A 20,330-nucleotide genomic window follows, 5' to 3' on the forward strand; every position below is an offset into this window, starting at 1 on the left:
TGCTGCGTTATTAGCTGCTGTGGGGAGGAGAAGATGATAAATTGGGACACACCGTCAGAGACTTTTCACGTCTGAACCAGCCACCTCTTTGGTCTGCTGTCACCTAAAAGATTGCAGCTCTGTCCTCTCAGTTCTATAGCACCTTTTTTCTCTTCTACCTCACGCCCTCACACGTTCCTCCTCCTCTTCTCTCTTTCTCCTTTATCAATTTATTTTGAAGCCTCTCGGCTGCTCGGCCTCTCTTTTCTCCACATCTAATTTCTCAGAACTTTGAAATGCTGCTGCTTTTCCTTTTAAGCAAGTTACATCATTAAACGTGGCACTGAAAAACAATTAACTTGGCTATCATTCCTCGTGTCTCCCCTCCCAGTGCAGTCATGGGTTAGACAACTACATTACTCCAGAGCAGTGGCGGTCAGCGAGGAACAGATGCTTGACTCAGGTAAGATTGTATCCACCTGTTTTAACTTGTGCTGCTACCATGAAAATGAGCTTTTGTGTGTTCAAAGCAAGACGACTACATAACATTTGCAGAAGAAGCAATAAACCTTCAGTTTACAAGAACACTTGCTTACACTTATACTTCTGACAAAACCTTTACCTATAAATTAAGGCAAGATCAATGTCCTATAATGCTGTAACATTTGGTTACAGTGGCTGCTTTTAACCTTTAGTTAAAAACACGACAAAAGCATTAAAGAAGCTTTCTACTTTAAAACTGAGCTGTACAATAAGAATTTGTTTGCTTCAAGACACAATGTTTGATTTTTAAATAATTGTTTTCCGTCTCTTTCAGGTTGACATCTCTCCATTGGCAGGCAGCCAGTCAGCTTCTGCAGATACAAAAGGTGTTTTTGTAAATGCAACTGTGTGCTTTTCTTACTAAGAAGTGGAAAATGATACATTAGCTCCAGTTCTGTTGTTAAGTACAATTTGGCTAAAAGTGGAATCTGCAATTCTGGAGATGTTAAAATGCTAGTGATGTGTACAGACAATAGACAATTCATCAACAGAAATAACAAAATTGCTCGGTAGAATGGCACCAGATGGAATAAAAGCACAACATAAACACACAGTTTATTTACATGAACAAACCCCAAATGCCTCATAAAGAACCTGTCATACCTCGATAATGGAGTATGTACTTCAATGCGCTGGCTAAGTGAGACTAATAATGGAGCCCCTTTGCCCTCTATTGCTAACACTGGCTGCCGTGTACGTCTCCTGAGAGAGGCTGCGGCCCTCTGGGACCAGCATATGCCCTTGCAATACAGTCTTTGTTGTCAAAAATCACACACAACACAGCAACGCACTCGTTGACTTGACGCTGATGCTCATGGAGTCCCAGTTTAGCCACTCAAAGCTTAACCTCTGTGTGTTCGCCATGGTTGCCCTTCATGCGCCTGTAGGTTTTATTATCTTTATTTAATGAGTAGGAAGCTGAGATTGAGATCATTCCTTCAGCTCTAATTATTTTAAATTATGTGTTGTTTTTATATGTGCGTGTTTTTGTTGTGCTAACATTAATATTATGACCCATGTACCTTGATAAATAAGATAAGATGAGCCTTTATTAATCCCACAGCAGTCAGGGAAATTTGCAGTGTTACAGCAGCAAAGAGGATAGTGAACATCAGTCATGAAAATAAACAAGACAATATAAAGCACTGTTGATACTGGACAGATTGTTCTATATGTAGAAATTTAGATATTGCAGAGATTCCTTTGAATATGGAAATCAACAAAACTGCACAGGATTATTCTATATGTAGGAAAATACTGATATTGCACAAAAAAAAAAATTTTTTGAATTTACAAAATGTTCATAATGCTCAAGTTTGCATGCGTAAATGTTGCACCAGAGCAAAATATTAAGTAGAAAGTGGTTAAATTCAAAGTGAGCCTTCGTTTTCTCGTCTTTATGAAAAATAGGTTATTTAAAAATGAACAATAATTATCAATTTCAATGGAAATTATTTTTTTTGTGGTTATAGATAGTTCAGCTGTATTGCCCAGCCCTGTATTTAGCAAGTTAACATATTCCAGGCAGTTAGCGTGAACCAGGTTTACCTTTCTGCTCATCTTTCCTACCTTTCCTGTGCAAGTGCACAAGCACAAATGTACACAAGACACACTTGAATAGTCTGAATGGTTCGCTCTGACAGAACAGACAGGTAGCAGACCGTGAGGAGATGTTTGCCATGTTGGACACAAAGTGAATTGGACTAGAAGCCCATATTCCATATTGAAGTACTTCTACTTTACACGTCTACTCCACTGCATTGAAAAAGGAAGATGTTGTTCTTTTTTTTAATACAGTGTTAGTTTGTTTTTTTACAGGTAAAGTCCAGTTCCTTTGACATTTAAATTAGCAGTTTATTAAGTACAATGCAGTACAAAAAGTTGTTAAAATTAGCTCCATCTTAGCTACCTTTATCTTTTAAATGCTTTTTACATGTCCCTGCATCAGTATTAACAATTAACTGAACTGTATTTTGATGATAACATTTCAACCCATACATATTTTGAATTAAGAACTCTGTAGTCAAGAATTGTTTTCACATTGTTTTAGTTACCTATTTTAATACTTATACTGAGGAGCGCAGTGTGTTCGTGTCAAATAATGATGTCCTAAATATCTGTTCCCAGACCCTTCTCTCTGTGTGACGGAAGAACACACTGACAGTGGGGATGTTGGTTGGAAGCTGGCAGGTCTGAAGAGGTTTTTGAATTCTCGGCCACCTTCTGCTCCTCCACTTCCTCCTGTCACACTGAGCACACACCGGCCAACATCAGCTTGGGGTAGGAGAACTTTATGAATTCTAACAAACTTTTTTTTTTGTTTTGGTTAATGTGAGTGCACAAAAACAAAATGCTCTTAATGACGGTTTATCCTGCTGGTCCAGAATCAAACGCACATCCAATTTAGTCGCCCTCCTTTTGGGTTTTTTTTCCCTTCAGGTGTGTTTCAGTCTCCACATGAAGCTCCTCCGTCCCTGGACGCCAGGCCTCACGGCGACAGCTCTGTTAATTATGTCAACATCCCCATTAGCCCCCTCCCGGCTAGAACCAGAGAGCTGCACTACACTGAGCTGGATCTGCAGGAGCCCGGTTCAGCTCCGCACAGCGCTGTGAGAGGTAACGCTTTGCAGCTCTGCAGAACCAGTAAGAACACTGCACTCAAACGGCCATTTTAGATCAATCTTTGCCTTTCCCTGCTGCTTTTCATTCGGATTCATCTTTTGCGTCCCACATCTCTGCCACCCTTAGGCCTAATGCATATACAGCATTATAGCAAATGTCACACTTCATAAGTTTATAGATTCATGAGGAGCAGCAAGTAAAACAGAAATGAAACGTAAAAGATCTCTTTGCTGGTTACAGGCAGGGTTTTTGATTTAATTATCCTCCCAGTCTGTGTACTAATTCTTACAAAAGTACCACCCCCTAACCCCCAAATAGGACAGACACTGCCACATTTTGTTGAAATATTCCTGCTTGCATCTTGCTATCTGTCAGCTTTAAAGAAGTGTATGAAAATGTGCTCTTAGCGTCGACTCGTATTAAGTGCAGGCAGACAAGTGCTTTTAATGAATAGGGAGACACGACTTCTTCATGGAAAACAGGCATGAATTTAATTTTCAAGCATAATTCATGTAAGATAATCACACATATTTGGACTGAGGAAATGAATCAATTTAAAACAGTGACATAAGGCAAACAGTTAAAACATAATAAAACTCTCAGGTGTGAAGTTGAAAATGAAAGTAGTTGTGTGCATTTTTGAATCACAGATGAAATGCTTTAAATATGCATTTCAGCCGTACGAGTGGAAAAAAATTAGTTATGGTTATTTATACAGGAACAAAGTGACTGAATAAGGCAGATCAATGATTCATGATTACTGCACGTTTTTACTGTATGCATCAAAAGCAAGATAAGACGTACTGTAGAAAAACACATTTCTTCTTTTATCTCCCCCCTTTATTTCCCAACCAGAAGAGGGCTCCATCAGATACGCCCACCTGGACATCACTGCCATGGAAACGGCTCAGAGAGTGGCGATGGAGCATGTTCAGGGCAGAGAGGACAGACTGACTCAGCTGGAGAGCAGGCGGCGAGGGCCACCAAAGTGACTCGGTGACACTTCAGAATACTTTTTCTATTCTCTCCATCTCTCGGAATAAGCTAAAATGCTCAAATACAGTTGCTCATCATACCAGTCATTGTTGACTTAAACACAGCCGCAGTTGTGCCAGTGTACAGAAATTCCCACAAACAATCCATTCCACTAAGAATAATAATGAAAAAAAAAATGTCTGGGAGTTCTCTTATGCAGCTGCCATCTTGTCTTGTTTAGGTGTAATTTCTTATATAGTTGTTCTTAAATTAGCGTTTTTTGCATTTTACTTGATCACCTTTACTCTGGAAATTGTTTGGCTGCATGGCACTTATATCTGGTGAGGTTTGAGGAAACCTGTCTGCTTTAAGATTACTGCTGAGGACTGACATAAATTAGGGCTGAGGTCTCCAGGTCGATGGGTTGGTTTGTGTCGCTCATCTGACCAAATTCCCATTGGTTGAGTACTACGTCAACAGCCTTTCCTGATTAATCCGTTACTTTGATGGCAGGAGTAAGATGCTACCTTTGAGCAACATGGTATTTTCAAAACACCCTGTATTTTCAAAATTTTGCACCTTCTTGGATACTGGTAACTTATTTAACATTTACTGAACATTTACTCTGAGTTGCCTCCAAACTAATTGACACCATGTCACAGCCCAACAACCAACATGGCATACGGTCTAAAAAACAGTACGCTAACTTGTGTACATTTGCATGTTCTGTCAATTTTCCAATACGTTAGACTTAATAGCTTTTTAACGGCTTGTGCAGCCACTGCTCCAGTGTCTATTGGCAACAGCTACACCCAGACCAAGCTGGGCTTAAAGCCTCTGCTCTAATCAAAGCAAGCCAATATCATGATGGGAATTATCGAACTGACACTTTAGAGTTGCCTGAAATCATACCTACTTTTAAACCAATCGGTTGGTTTAAGAGTGTGTCTTGTTATCTCTAGATTACCTAAAACAGCTCACCGAGTGCACTCTGCTGGCCTTATTAGTCTAAATGAATTATTAAACACAAAAATCTAGTATTTGCAATCTATGACATGATGTTAATCTATCATGTACAGAATCTATACAATGCTGTATCAACTGGTGATCACAGCCTTCTGTTTTTAGATTGATATTTGACTTTATGGTGCCCCACAGATAACATCTTTGATATGGTGTCAAACTGTTTAGTTCTGACCTAAGTAAACAATCAGTAAAAGACTGCACCATTAGGTTGAGTGGGTTTAAAGTTGTCAAAACACAGAAGAGTTCATGGGCAGTCTTTTCCTGCCACTGCCAAAAATAGTGGGTTAATCCTGAAAGAATGCTGATGAAGTGCTTTCCTCCTTATGAAAGTTACACTGACGATTGACTGACCAATGAGACCTTGGTCAGATGTGAGTATATTGACCAACCAACAAGCCGACCTGAATGCGACAGTTCTACTTCAAATGGCTTTCAATACGAAGGAATGGCACAGACCTAAAGTTTACCACTGACATAGGAGACAGCAGCGTTACATAGGATCTCGTTAGATTTTGTTAAACTGGAATGTCCTTTCAAATTCTGGCTAGATTTATTTTTCTTCAGACTATTAGGGCTTGGGATATGTATTGCTGGTTCTCTCACCAACTGTTTGGGGTTGGAACAGAATACGATCGGATTCAGAGATCAAACCCTCCTCAGCATTGATTGAAAGAAGCAGCTCAGAGTTATACCCTGCGTGCAAATGACATTAATCCAGGTCCATGTGGCCCAAGCAGGACATGACTGAGTAATCAGCCACCCAGTGACATTATTCATCACAGTAATCAATGCCTCTGCTGCTCGTCTGTGAGGGCAGGGACTGATGAATGGAAAAGCACAGAGTGTGTTTTGATTTCTCACCTCCCTATTTACATCATCAGGTCAAACTGTCCAACACATGACGTAAATTTATTTTTATAGTTTTGATTCCCCACTTGGGTTTCATGAGGAGACAACAAGGAATAAATAACTTGAGGATGAGTCAGAAAAATGTAACATTTTACCAAGAATAGCCTTGTAATGTCACTGCAGACACTGCTTTCTGCTACAGGACTTGTAAATATTAACTGCTTTTATTTATGCCAAGACAGTATGAATAATATTTAACTATATTTTTAAAACATTATTGTATGTATGTTGTTGGCACCTGTATCTTACGGAATAATAAAGATTGCCGTTTAATTTTCTGCCCCCTGGGTGTCAGTGCTTATTCTAATCATTTTGTTTTTTGTTTTTTTTTTTTTGATCAAAGTGATATTACAATATTTCAGCAGATCAAAGTATGAGTTGCTAGAGTGGTATCAGCTTACATGATGTAGAATTTAGTATTTGCATAGCTAACAACAGACCAGTGTGGAGAAACTGTTGCTTGGCTCCACTACAGCTGACCATCCCCAACTGTCACCTCTACACAGACATCTGCCTGGTGGTAGTTGCACAGACTGACGTTGCTATGGAGTACCACAATAGTATGTAAACAATTCTATTTTATCTGATCAGTTATTACAATAGGTGCAGCTGGTTTAGAAGAATGTCATAGTCACGCTATGTACAAACAACCTACAGCTCATTCAGCAATTTGTAGACTAAAAAAGTAGAAAACCGTACATGGAAAGCACATTTTGTTTTGTTTACAGTGGTTGGAAGGGAATGGTGGAACATAGCGTACCTTGTGTATGACTGCAGAGCAAAATATTTCAGTTCATTCAACCTTCACTGATGTGCTGAACATGATCCAAGCTTCTCAGAGCTCATTGTGCTCGAGTCCCTCACGTGAGATCTTGTTGGACAAGTCCTGCATGTGTTTCTTCATCTGAAATCCAACAACAGAAGACATACATGTGACCATTTAACTACAAGACAGCTCCTGTACATCTGTTCCTTCCTAGCTGATGTTTAAAACTTATGACCAATGTTTAAAAAGGGAAATTAACACCAATTGACTTGATTTTATCCAATACAGTCGTCTCATGTTGCACTAACAATTTAAACTAATACCTGGTAATGTTTTTATGATATAACAATAATTCTGCATTCTATATTTAATATGTACTGCAAGTCCTACTCTGCAAATCAGCAAAAAATGGGACGCTTATCAATCAGAATTTACTTTGAAATTATTTGAACAACATTCACTGGTTAAGCCATAAAATGAATTATCAGTTGCACCATTGCTAACTTTAACCATTTTTGAAATTCAAGGTTCACAAAGGTCCCATCTGTCAAATTACGTTTAAGAAGCTTTAATAACATGCATGCCTGAGTCCCCTTCAGTACACTTTTTCTTACCTGGATGCTTTTTTCTGATCATCGCAATAATATGTGCAAATAATACTTCTACAGCATTTATAGAAGTGCAGGGTTTTGTTTTATGATCATCAGAATTCCTTTTAGAGCTCTTGAACTGTTTCCAAAAGGTTTTTGTTCAGTACTGAAGAAGTGAAACTACTCTTTCATGATATTTGTTTCATTATTATATTGGTTTCTACTGCAGGTGACCAGTCAGCCGCTGCCGAGTAAAAGCAAACAGTGAACCTTTTTATTTATTTTTTTTAATCAATGCCTACCTTGTAGCCCATCTCTCTCGTCTTCTCAGCGAGCGTGTTGTACTTTTCCTGATTCCTCTTGATGTGCTCTTTGTCTCCTAAAGCCTCTACATGGCGCAGCTTCTGGTGGGACAGCTCCAGCTGCTCCTGGTAATGGCTGTGCTTCTCCACCTTGGTCTCAAAGTGACGCAGCTCCTCCTAAATGAACATGAAAAAGGAGGGCAAACGTTGAGGGGTGCAAGTTCAGTTCACCTTCAATTACATGCACAGCTGCACAGGAGAGCCGATACGCATCTCAAGTGGTGACTAGAGAGGAAATGTCACATAGAAAATTCAAGCTGAATGTTTCCCCAGGTAGCCTAAAAAAAAAAAATTGAAACTAAAATTGAGTTGTTCACTGCATTCATCTGCTCAAGGGACAAAAGGTGAAAGGAGCACAGTGAGTAATATGAGAGTAGCATACTTATGAATTTAAAATGTGCAATGCATAAAATGTGATTATAATAATAAGTTGCACTCTCCCTTTCGAGGCTCGCCGTACACAAGCAGTACTTAGCTACAAATTACACTGCAAAATATTACCGTTAATATCGCTGTTAGCAAAAGAGCACTTGATTAAAAAGTTTCTGAGAGTTGTACTCAGAAAAAGTTAGCCTGCAGCACTCTGATAAAACAAAAAGTGTTATCTTGAAACAGATTGGTTGAAGGTGCAAGTGTCCAAAAAACTGCCACAGGGGATGTTGAGCATTACCTTGAGAGAGTCCAGCTCATCGTTGCTGAGGTTGGCTCTCTTGGCAGCCTCCCAAAGCTCAATCACACGAGGCTCCCGAAACTCTACAAAGCAGGAACAGACAGAAAGAGAGAGAGAGAGAGAGACATAAATAATCCAAGGCGACAGTTTGGAGCCACAACAGTGCTCGAGAGGGATGGAGCTTTGAGGAGGAGCAGGCAGAGCAGGTATTCTATAAGATACAATCACAACGACAAGATAACCTAGCTGCTCAATCATTTTGTTCAAACACAAAGCAAGACAGCTGCTTGCATTCAAATTTCAGCTTGAGGTGCTTTGACACATTTCCTTTAAGTACTACAAAACTGCACATGTAACAAAACCAGATGGAGAAAACAGGAAGATTAAGACTGTTCTGTGCAAGAGCAGGGAGGAAGAGAACAAGTGGTTGAGTGAGAGACAACCTGGAGGGGGAACAAGGAGAGACACAGTAAAGGAGCCATTATGAATCAACAGAAGGTACATCGCCTTCATCTAAACTCCCCAGCAGACTCCCACTGAGACCTCACACAAACTCTGCACTGCGCTCGACAAAAGCAGCTGAATATGACACTGTAATATCGCAGAGGAGTGTGGAAATATGAGACAAACTATGAGGAAAATGTAATCAAGAGAGTGATGAATGTTTTCTCCGTTAAATAGCACAAGGACGAGCTGGTTAACGTCACTGAATGAAAGCAGCGTCGTGAGATGCTTTAAATAACCTCTTTCAGATGCTTCTCTCCGACATCCTTTCTATTTTAGAGACAGTTTCTCAACTAAATGCACAAAAACACTTAAGCTGCCTGCGTATCAACACTCAGCAACCATGATACGGCAGTGTGTTATTATGACTACAAATCCCAGTAATTAAGCTGATGAGATAAATCCAGAGTACGACTGAGATGCAGAAAGAGACAAGCTGAGAGTTTGTGTGTGGTTTCTTTTCTCTTCCTCACCGCTGTCTTCAGTGAAGCCCTCATGGCTGAGCTTACGGAGGCGCTCAAATCCCTGGTTCAGGTCTCTCATTTTGTGCTTCAGCTCCGTGTGCTTCTGGTGCAGCACGTGCTCTTTGGCGTCGCCCTCCAGGGGAGAGATCACATTCTTGTGTATTTCTGTTGAGACAAACAGACGAAAGGAAAGAAAGGGGAGGAGATGAGGTGATTGGGCAGAGGTAGGAGTCAAAAGCCGGCAGGGTTGGGCGGGTCGGTCAGATGGGAGTAATGGGCAGACGGGATGAGGGGAAGAAGAAAGAAAAGTTAGGAAGGATAAAGTAGGACAAAGAAATTAAAGCAATAATGGAGGGAAAGAAAAGCAGCCGTTAATAACGCAGCCTATGAGCTTAATCTCAGGGGATAATACCACTGTGAGGTTATGAGATTCCTGCCTGTCTAACTCTAGAAAAAGGCGATGAGGTGAAAATCAAACAAAGGGCAGGTAGACAGCTAAATGATAGTGGTTGACATTTGGATTAAGCAGAAAAAAAAGAGAAAAAGGAAATGAAGGACAGGGATCCCAGACAGGCAGTAGATGGAATTGGTGTGGATGTTGTGGGGGTTCGCAGAGACTCCCCTCAAGGCAACATGTGATTGGCTCAATATTTAAGTGCATCAGACAAGCAGAAAAGTACCCCCGGCTTGTTGGGCATTCACGTAGCGCTGTGGAGAGCTAACGGAAATGTTCTGGCAAAAAACAGCTGCCAAGTGTCAGTCACATCTGAAGGAGACGTGCCTGTCCTCCCCACGTCTATCTGAAACACAGTGGGGCCCGTCAGCTTCGCTTAAAACTCACAGCTTGATGTGATGTGACAGGCACTGATAGAGCAGAGAGCAGTGGGTGGCAACATGTGCAGTCTGATACCTGCCACCTACGTACATGACCACAAGACTAAACAAACAGAGCACTACAGACCTGAGACTCCAAGGATATGAAACAGTGGTATGCAGAGCAGCCACATATGGGAGAAGGAGAGTGAGAAGGTGTAGTTTATGCATTACCTTACTTTGGAAACCACCTTCACAGACAAAAAAGAAGGGTTTTTTTTTTTTTGGAATTTGTGCATTTTCAGTTATTCTGATGTAGGCTTAAGAGCAGAGGAATGCACAATGAAGCAAGTTTGACACGGTCAGACTTTCTTTGTGTAAGGCAGCTCGACAAAATCTAAATCCTAGTCTGTGATAACAGGTATCACCTTGGTATCAAACTTCTTTGTCCACCGAGAACTTCTTCTTTAGATTCTGTTTCTGATTCAAATAAAAGGGGACGTTTAACCAGTCGTGAACAAATTGACTGATCCTCTGCTGCCGACTCCAGTCAACACTTTGTTATAATGCAGAGCAATGAAAAACCTTAAAATGTCTCATAGTCAAAAGAGCTGCTACTGCACATGATGCAAGAAAATGGGTAATTGTGTAACTATATGTAAATATTTTAATGCCCAGCACACACTCACTTATTTCTAATGTGACAGCTGCAGTAAAACTTTAAATTTCACAAATTTAAACATGATATTAAAAAACTGCACTTAGGTCTGTCATTATCCCATAGTGATGCATATCACAAGTCTAATTTATGTTACTGATTGAATATTCCATGATGAATACTAATAGTCTAATCAATGTTTTAATATGTGTTCTACTACTAGTTGCAGTGTAAAACTGTTCTGGCAGTAAAACAGGACCAATTAAATAAACATATTTTTGTGTTTTCTGCATCACCATCTGAATGCATGTAGGTTCCCATGGCAACGCAACGCACAGTGTGCAATACTGTGGCTGCACAGGTACATTCTCTAGTGTTGGTGATGCACAGATCAACAGGTCGGCAGAGATAACGTCTCCCCTTGGTTGAGAATCTCATTCGATTTATATCAGAAACTGAACAATAGCTGTGCAGCATTAGTAACCATGGTGATCTGCTCAGGTTAAAAGAGAGCCAGCCTCATGACACTGAAAACTTATAGCTCAACATACCTCCCTAACCCATTAATCTTGCTTCGTAGTACGGCCCTCTGGGGTCAGAGCCATAAGCGTGCCGGTATACAAACACTTATATAGCATGAAAAGAGCTGGTGAGAGTTGAGAAGATGGACGGCGTGTACTGCCCACTGCAGCGAGAGATCTCAAATAAAACAAGGACATTGCAATAGAAAAGAGGACAGGACTTAAAAGCTTGTAAACTTGGCCTCCAATAATACCAATAAAACCCAGCAGAGGTGGTGTGACTCCCCTGCTTGGCAGAAGAGCAAAGAGAGTGATTCATGCGGCTCACCTTCGGTCCTGCTGACTGTATCCATGAGGATGTTGTACTCGTGGATCTTGTCCTTGTGGTGCTGGAACTCCCGCTTCAGGCTCAGCAGCTCCTCATTAGAGAACTTTCCCGAGCTCTTGGCCTGGTAGGGGGAAGAGCCATCAGGAGGTAGACTGGAGTTAGTCTCAAAAGCAGCAGAATAACAGAGATATTTTAGATAAAAATAATAGACCAAATAGGATCAATACTTGGCACTGTGCAGTGCTCCACTCTAACTTTTTACATTGGTTTGGCAACACAATTCGTGTGACTGGTGGGATTCGGTGTTCTCTTATTTTAAGGGGACGCCACGAGATTCAGTGATCACTTAAATAACAAAAGATAAGGAAAAAACACATGTAATAAGCTGCCCACGTCAGCTCCTCTCACACAGGAGAAAGTGCATGGACACTGGGTGTGAAGCTAACAGCAGGAACTAATGGTGGGTTTATTACTGTCTGGTCAACAGTGTCTTCATAATCACTAGGGGTTACTGACCTACCCTCCCAATAAGACAGTCTCGGCACCACTCCCCAAATCAAAAGCGACCTGATGCCCCATATGATTTTGCTCAGCCATGGTAGCGGCATCAAGAGTATTTATAACTGGAGTATAAAATGAGATAGTCCTGAGAGAGAGCAGTACTGCCAGAATGTAATAACAAGAGATATCCAGTACAATCTAAGTTATTAAAATCAATCCAGTGTGTATGATTGGCAACTTCAGTCAGCGTTCATGGTTTTTCACACCACCATACTGACACCACCTAAACTCTCCTCTTCTGACATGTATGTGTCCAAAAACACACACTTTGTGTTTCACTATAGTGTATATTGAGGCAAAAATGATTTGGCTAAACATGCATATTAACTGTCAAGTAACTTGTGCAGTACTCAGCTTGTACACAAAATATCATGAAGCAAAAATGAAAGACTGAAAGCTTAGTTAAAGTTGTTGACTCAGGGCGACAAATAAAAGCAACAATCATTTTTTATGTACATTCTATGGTTTTAGCCCATAGATCTCTCTGGTGAACTTTCATCTGTTTCATCAACACATCTGTTTCCAACCGAGCTGCCCAAGAATTAGTTCTTGCACTTTGCGGCTGCATGCCTCCGCCAACCAGTGAAGTTGTGGTTTAAATCCATGTCTGTCCAGACCCATATAATATCCTCAGTGAAGAGACTGAGTGGGTGTAATAGCCCAATATCAAGGTCACCAATTCTTTATCCAACTAAATGTCAAATATTGTCACAATCCCCCTTTTTGTACCAGGGGTATGGCATTGAATAAAAGCCAGAAAAGTGGTTTTGCAGAACATTCTTATGTTTCAGTGAAGCTGAACTTTGACCTTTTGGGTACAAGAAAGTGGGTGTTTGTGCCAAATTTGAACAAACCTCCTCCAGGCTTTGCTCGTATACCACATTCACAAGAATGGGATAGATGACCTTTGACCACCAAAATCTAATAGGTTCATCGTCAAGGCCAAGTAAGCTTTGTGCCAAATTTCAACAAATCTCCTCAAGGCATTCAAGAGACTTTGTGTACATGAGAACTGGATAGTCAGGCAGAAAGCATTAAAGATATCTTATAAAACAACATTTTCTAAAAAACTACAGGGGAACCTTGTAACTGTAAAATCAAAAGCTTGTAACCTTATAAAATATGTGGTGCACCTGATCTCTCTTATTTGAAGCTGAATGACACTTCTCTGTTAGCTCTTCTGAGGTTCATGTCCTAATTTTATCCAACAGCTGTGGCAGGTTTTTAAAAAAAAACAAAAAACAAACAGCAGCAGCTATAGAGCCACACAAATCCCACAGTGATGCTACCAAAATAACAGCAAAAAATCAAGGCAACATACTAGAAAATGTCAGTATTTTCAAATCTGTCTCTGTTATAGACAAACCTTGTTCCAGAGTTTGTCCAGCCTGGGATCATCAAACATGTCTCCTTCTTTGGTGTCGTGATCTTTCAGTGAGTTGCTCTCCAGCGGCCTAGTGTCCCTTTTGCCGTCCATCCCGTACTTGGCCAGAATCACTGCAAGACACAACGATAAGACTTTAGCAAACGCTGTGGTGAAAAAGCGTGACATGAACCGCTAATGCTGTGTTCACACCAGACGCGAGTAAAATCATTCGTGCAAATGATTTACATGTAAAGTCAATGTGAAGACGCGATTAGACAAAAGTAAACGTCCCGCAGTGCGACTCGCGCGATTAGCGTGGCATGATTGACGCGAATTGAGCGAGTTTGACGCGCGTTTCACGCGATTTAGACGCGTGATACGTGCGTAACGCGCGTCTACAGAGCAAGTTGAAAAATCTGAACTTTTGTGATCTGATGCATGGCCAATCAGCGTTGAGATTCTGTGGTGAAGTCAACAACATGATTCATTAATTTTTTTGCAAGATGTAAGTAACTGCTTATCTCCTGGGGTGAGTAAATCAAACAGTATTCTCAGTGTAGTTGCAAAAAATGAATGAATCATGTTGTTGACTTCACCAGAGAATCTCAATGCTGATTGGCCATCATGGCGCGTCAGATCGCAAAAGTTCAGAGTTTTCAACTTGCTCTTTAGATGCTCGTTACGTATGTAGACACTGCTTTGTCTAAATCGGGTCAAACTCGCTCAATTCGCATCAATCATGCCGCGCTAATCGCGCCGCAGGACGTTTACGCGCATCTAATCGCGTCTTCACATTGACTTTACATGTAAATCATTCGCACGAATGATTTTACTCACGTCTGGTGTGAATACAGCATAAGGAGGAAGCTGATAATCAAGAGAATCTAAAGGGACTAAGAGACATATTCATCATTTAAAAGAACTCTAAAGCCCTTGATAGTAACTCATTAATTCCAAAGAATGTCACTGTACATTTTAAAGAGAACAGCAAAGGGAATAACACCTTCAGACATGGAAGATGACAAGAGCTTATCAAAACACATTTTGCATTTTTTTGACATTGAGTGGCACACAGAAGGTGATGTGCTTTTTTCCTTGTTGCTCTCAAAGTGCATGTTTAGGAAGAATGCTCATTTATCTGACCAGTTACTAAAGTGAGCTCATTACTCGACCAAAAACAGGATGCCTGCACATACAAGCAGCACGCTCTTACTTGTCTCGTAACACTTACTATCTAAAGACTTGCAAAACTTTCTTAATATAAATCTTCATCTTTTTTCTGAGAATTCTGAGACGAGACTAAAAGTCCTAAATGCATCCATTTCTGCAGCAAAATTGTTCAATATTTGTCATGCAGAAAAAATACTGAGCAGCACACAAAAGTTGGACTTGGCCCCGAAGAAGCTCTGACCTCATTATTCTGCTCCAGTTAACTGTCACTGCAGCAGCTGATTCAGCACCCTCTCAGCTTTGTTGAACCCCATCAGTGTCACTTATTAACTACTGATACTCTAAAAGTATGGGCCCATATACCGAAGGCTAGTTTAAAATCCTCATAAACAGGGTGCAAGAAGTTATAGACAATCTCTGTCATACCTCTAGGCTCGTAAATTTTCCTTTTTATTCTTTTTTTTTTCAGCTAAGGACCTTCACTCTTGACTGATCTATGCTAAGTATAAACAATAAAACAACCTAAATCAACCCATTCACAACAAATAAGGTGTTATAATTAGTCTCTAGGCACTTGAAACTGAATGTATCAATAAGAAGTATAGTGGAAATGAAAATCAGGTGAGAAAGATTTTTTTTATATAAAGTCCAATTAGAATGACTCAAGGAGAGGGACATGATTCAGTAGGGAGTGGATGACTTGAGGTCCTCCTTAAAAATTTATATTTAGCCATCAACGGAACAGGGAGTGACTCTGCTGCTCTGCCTGGAGCAGGAAGGTCACACCACCACTGGGGAGCGAGGAGCGAGAGGAGTCCAGAGCAGGTGGACGGCTGCCTGAGCTACCATAGGGGGGGAGTGTCCACCGGCTGCTCGTGCTAACAATGCCGTGTGGTGTTGACTCGCTGCCTGCAGGTGCTGAGGTAAAAAGACATTCATGCAACGGTCCAGGGTTTAAGCATGATTCGATTAAGTATTGAACTGTCAGTATGTGCCTGTCTTATCCCTTAAGCAAACTTATAAGACCCCATCTCTGTCTGAATTATTGATAAAATTCCTCACAGTTTAACTACATGCTAAACCCGGCACATTATTTAGTATCTGAATATAATATTCACAGCATTCTCTCCATGTCCATGTGTAAGTGACACTCTGTAAAGCCTGCAATAATAATTCAAATGTTAGCTCGCTTGCAAAACCTAAAACAGAGAGTAGCATAAAATTCTTCAAATAAATACACAAAGGAATATATTGTTGCCCTATGCTTTAAATCCACTACATTCCACATTCTTATATTTACAAAATGTGCTCCCACTGCTTTGTATTGGATCAATACGGTGCAAAGAATCATGGGATGCTTGAATCCTCTCATGACCAAGAGGTCCAATGATGAAATGAATATTTCTTTACCACTGTTTAATGTATACCCATAACTTTCATATGGTAAATCTATGCACCAAGCCTGAATATAAATAAATTATCATGTTTAAAATGCGGTATGAATACAGCTGCTGAGTTTATTTCTAATAGAAACAGAAATTACAATTTTGAAAAAAAAAAAAAGTATCCCTTGCGTTATTCTCCCTGCCAAAGGACTTTATTATAAACTGTATGTCCACACCATATTTCTTTGGAACCCATTATATAATCTTGATATTTTACCATAAATGTTTAAGCGTATGAACTCAAGGAAATGTACGTATTTTCGTATCATTAGACGGTTTCTCAGTCTCTGATGGACATTCACATATTGCACACCTGAGCTAAATTAAAGTCACTTCAACCTGCTGTCTTGACTGATCACTGGCTTTAAATGGCAACACTAATGAAATTTCACACTCGGGAGAATCTACACTTTCTTAACCTTTAATCCATCAGAAAGGTTCCACAATTCAATATGCTGGACATGAGGTTATTAAAAAGATCCTGCATATCATTAGGAAGACACCAGCATCTGTCTCTCACTGGAAATACAGATTGCGATCACTGTGATATTTCATATTGAAATAAGAAATTCTGTAATACTTCCAGGTTTTTACATAGGACCTGCTTGATTTTGGCATCTATTTGGTGATTACTAACAGGTGTATTAACATTTTTAGCATCACTACTTATCAAATCAAAAAAAATCATATTTACACCACAGTCATTCAGGACATGCTGCTTCTGACTGCTTCAGTCCAGAAACTGTCTCACCGTTGAAGTTACGCCTGAGTTGAGCCTCCTTCTCCCCGTTTTCATCCAGGCCTTCCACCTTCATTTTTTTCCACTGCAGCTCATCTTTCTCCTGGAGCTTCAGGTCACTGTGCAGCTCAGACTGCCGGACTGGGGACAGCTGCATCTATCAAGCCAAAACAAGCAGACATTGTGGGGTTAGTTAGACACAAAGAGGGAGAAAGTTTGCAGACCGGCAGAACAGTGGAAATAGTGGTAACACATGTAAACATGCTGTTGTAGGTGTCATCCATATAATCTATAGTTGTTAAATATAGGTCATTGTTTCTGATGAGGATGTAAATTGGAGTTTTGAGATTTGTTTTGGAATTCAGTCTGATTATAGTTATAGTTTGTGAACAGTAATGTTCTTTGAAATCCTAGAGTCTGCAATAGTCTAAATGAAACAGAGCAGAGGTCTCCATGGTCTGTTCACAGTGTGAGTAGCAGGATACTGAAGATAAACTGAGTGACCGCTTTGACCTGCATAACACTAATTAAGTTTAAAATATTCAACATTTATGTCAACCTGCTTTCTATCAGACCATTCATATATTCTTACCAGGTAAATGCTCAAAACTCGTCTTCTACTGACCAAACGTTTCTTGGGGCAACTGAAGAGGTAGTTAACAGCAAAATGTTTCTCATTAGAATCCCCCCACGTGCACACATTTATCAAACAAGTATAATCTGGATGAGAATGATAAGGATTTAGAAAAGCCGGTGTGATACTATCCAGGATCAGTTAGTCCATCCTACTTTTGTGCCACTTTTCAAAGCCACATTGGATTAAATCACCCTAAACCAGATACAAACTTTTTGAGATAAACAAATCCAAATTACGAGTGCTTTAAGTGGAACTACATTTCATAATGCAGGCTACACAGGTAACGACAGGAAAAATAGCCAATATGGGGCCACTTTAAGTGTTTTTATTAGAAGAGACAGAAAACAGCACAATAAAGTAAAACAAAAAAAAATCCTTTCCATTGATAGTTTCTTTTAAATAGTCAAAACTGTCATCGGACCCACCAGAAACAAATATTATTCACTGATAAACTGTGGATATTTTGAAAACGTTTTAAATTACAAAAAATCTAAACAGTTTATAGGTAATAAAATAAAGAACGTTCGTCATTTGGGGTGAGACTAGCTCTGCTTTTAGGAAGCATAACTATCTCTGATGAGAAACATACAGTAATAAAAACAGTTAAAATCAGATATATTACTTTGGTTTGATATTGACAGCTGATTGCGATATTATTTTACGTGGACAAAATATTTTTTCATACTTTAATGACCTGAAAGTTAACAGATGGCCTCATGTTGACTTTATCACTGTGATGGTTTAACAAATCAAACGATCAAATATAAACATGTGTACAAATACTACTATGGGCACAGCCTGTTCTCACTGTTGCCCTCAGGAAAGAAGTACCGGTCCATCCAGGCCCGCACATCCAGACTCACCAACACATTCTACCCAAGTGCAATACGGGTACTGAACGCACATTAGTCTATAATTTCTGTCTGTACTATTCATCGCAAATATTTATTATTTGCACTATACTATACTACATAATTACGTTTTAATTCTTATACATGATACTGTATTTTGTATGTACTTTGTTACTTATCATAATTATTTATTCATATTATTTATATTTCTCATATATCCACAGTGTTCCTACCCCAACAGTGCAATATATTTATTCTACCGTTTGGCTAACTGTATATACTTCCTACTGGCTCCTTTTGTAAATACATGTATATTTTCATATTTGTCTTTTTATACTTTTACTTTTTATACTTCTGCACCACTGGAGCTGTCTTAATTTCGTTGCACCTTGTGTATGATGACAATAAAAAGCATTCTATTCTAATCTATTCTATTCTATTCTATGTTCAAATGTTGTCTTGGTTGATCAGTTTTTAAGTTTCATCACATTTTGTTTTATGAATTCACACTTGTGCTGGGATCAGGATAATGCTGATGTTTTTTGGATGACGGGTATCATAAACCTCTAAAACGTTTTGAACTAAAGAACCTGAAGGGTTGATCCAGATCTAGATCAGGAGGTTCGGTTGCGTAATCTAATCCGATTTCAGCATCCTTTCTTATGTTTTAGGATTTGATCCAAGCCGATAGGCAAAAATGGATCAGATGACCTCTGAACACCTGAGTCTGTGATCAGATGAGCATTTCAGCTACAGGCAGGTGTTACCGTTGTCTTAATCAGGCTACAGCAGGTTCCTCATTGGACAAAAAGCTAATTAAAGATTGCAGCCAAAACAGCGTATATGTGTAAGTGTTAATGAAGCTGCCATTTTCCTAAGTCTATAAATCAGTTAAACGCCTCATACGTACCCTTTTAGCTTTCTCCCACACCTGGTTCAGCTTAGCTATCCTGAACTCCACTGTCTGTCCATCACTGCCGCTCGGTTTGGGCTCATTCACCTCCCGGGAGTATTTTCCAGCATTTACACCGACACCAAGACACAGAACTGCGACTAAACACTGCAGCCTCATTTTAACAATATCTATATAAACCGACGACAGAAAAGGAGCCAAATAATTCTTGGCTAGCCAACAAATTAGCCACACAACAGTATGAACGGTCTGTTGTGTCTGATTTGAGCACCACAAGTCATGTGCCTCGAAAGGGGCGGGAACTTCCTGAACAGATGCATTCTGGGAGATGTAGTTTGTGGCCTCGGTTTCTCTATTATTATTAAAGCGCATACGACCTTTTAAAAACTACAATTCCTGAAATGCCGCTCTGCGCGGTTACCAAGCAACGAAGCTGCAAAACCTGCGAGCAAATAGAAAGTCTCCACGCCTTTAAGGGACTGGATGCTGTATACACACACACACACACACACACACACACATATATAAATTTTTACAAACGTATAATATTTAAATTTCATTTGCAATTGCTGTATTACCAAATTTTTTTTTGGTGTGCAATATTCCAATTCTGTGCGCACTAGTTTATTATCATGCGTAATATTACTTTAGAATTATTGCCATTGTTAGTTGTTTTTGTTTTGTTCGTTTGCTGTTTTTTTTTTTTGGTCTTTTTTAGCTTAATTTTTACTTTCAGCAATTTATGGTAATCGAAGTTTTTGCTTTACTTTCAGCCACTACATTTATTGTTATATTATGTAACTTTGTTTTCTAAAAAAAAGTTGGGGCAGACAGTACAGCTCTTTGGAATGTTGTTTTTGGAATGCAAATTGCTTCATTAGTAATAGAAAAAATTCTTAAAGCTGCACTGAAATTTGA

General features: G+C 39.7%; 2 protein-coding genes across 2 annotated transcripts in view; one reads left to right on the plus strand and one right to left on the minus strand.

Annotated features, from left to right (window-relative positions):
* LOC103354519 (protein Dok-7-like) overlaps nt 1-6,327 on the plus strand; it is a 33,967-nt gene extending 27,640 nt beyond the window's left edge. Inside the window, exons 9-13 of the mRNA XM_008277925.1 lie at nt 371-442; nt 797-848; nt 2,650-2,802; nt 2,962-3,165; nt 4,000-6,327. Coding sequence (XP_008276147.1) covers nt 371-442; nt 797-848; nt 2,650-2,802; nt 2,962-3,165; nt 4,000-4,136 — 618 coding nt within the window. The 3' untranslated portion in view covers nt 4,137-6,327. The remainder of the gene's footprint in view (nt 1-370; nt 443-796; nt 849-2,649; nt 2,803-2,961; nt 3,166-3,999) is intronic.
* lrpap1 (low density lipoprotein receptor-related protein associated protein 1) lies at nt 5,580-19,683 on the minus strand. Its single transcript, XM_008277924.1, has 8 exons — nt 19,410-19,683; nt 17,024-17,168; nt 13,658-13,788; nt 11,731-11,851; nt 9,420-9,575; nt 8,443-8,525; nt 7,713-7,889; nt 5,580-6,958 (listed from the first exon to the last, which is right to left on the minus strand). The coding sequence occupies exons 1-8, from the start codon at nt 19,569-19,571 to the stop codon at nt 6,890-6,892; spliced, it is 1,044 nt and encodes a 347-aa protein (XP_008276146.1). The 5' UTR covers nt 19,572-19,683; the 3' UTR covers nt 5,580-6,889.
* Between the last annotated feature and the right edge of the window lie 647 nt (nt 19,684-20,330).

This window comes from Stegastes partitus, unplaced genomic scaffold (assembly GCF_000690725.1).
Source record: "Stegastes partitus isolate 25-593 unplaced genomic scaffold, Stegastes_partitus-1.0.2 Scaffold110, whole genome shotgun sequence".
Lineage (NCBI taxonomy): Eukaryota > Metazoa > Chordata > Actinopteri > Pomacentridae > Stegastes > Stegastes partitus.

Excerpts from the sequence above, each read along its gene's own strand:
- lrpap1 (XM_008277924.1), bottom strand. The coding sequence starts at position 19,571 with ATGAGGCTGCAGTGTTTAGTCGCAGTTCTGTGTCTTGGTGTCGGTGTA. Across the intron at positions 17,169-19,409 it reads TGTGGGAGAAAGCTAAAAGG|ATGCAGCTGTCCCCAGTCCG; the intron begins GTACGTATGAGG and ends TTGGCTTGATAG. Across the intron at positions 7,890-8,442 it reads ATGAGCTGGACTCTCTCAAG|GAGGAGCTGCGTCACTTTGA; the intron begins GTAATGCTCAAC and ends ATGTTCATTTAG.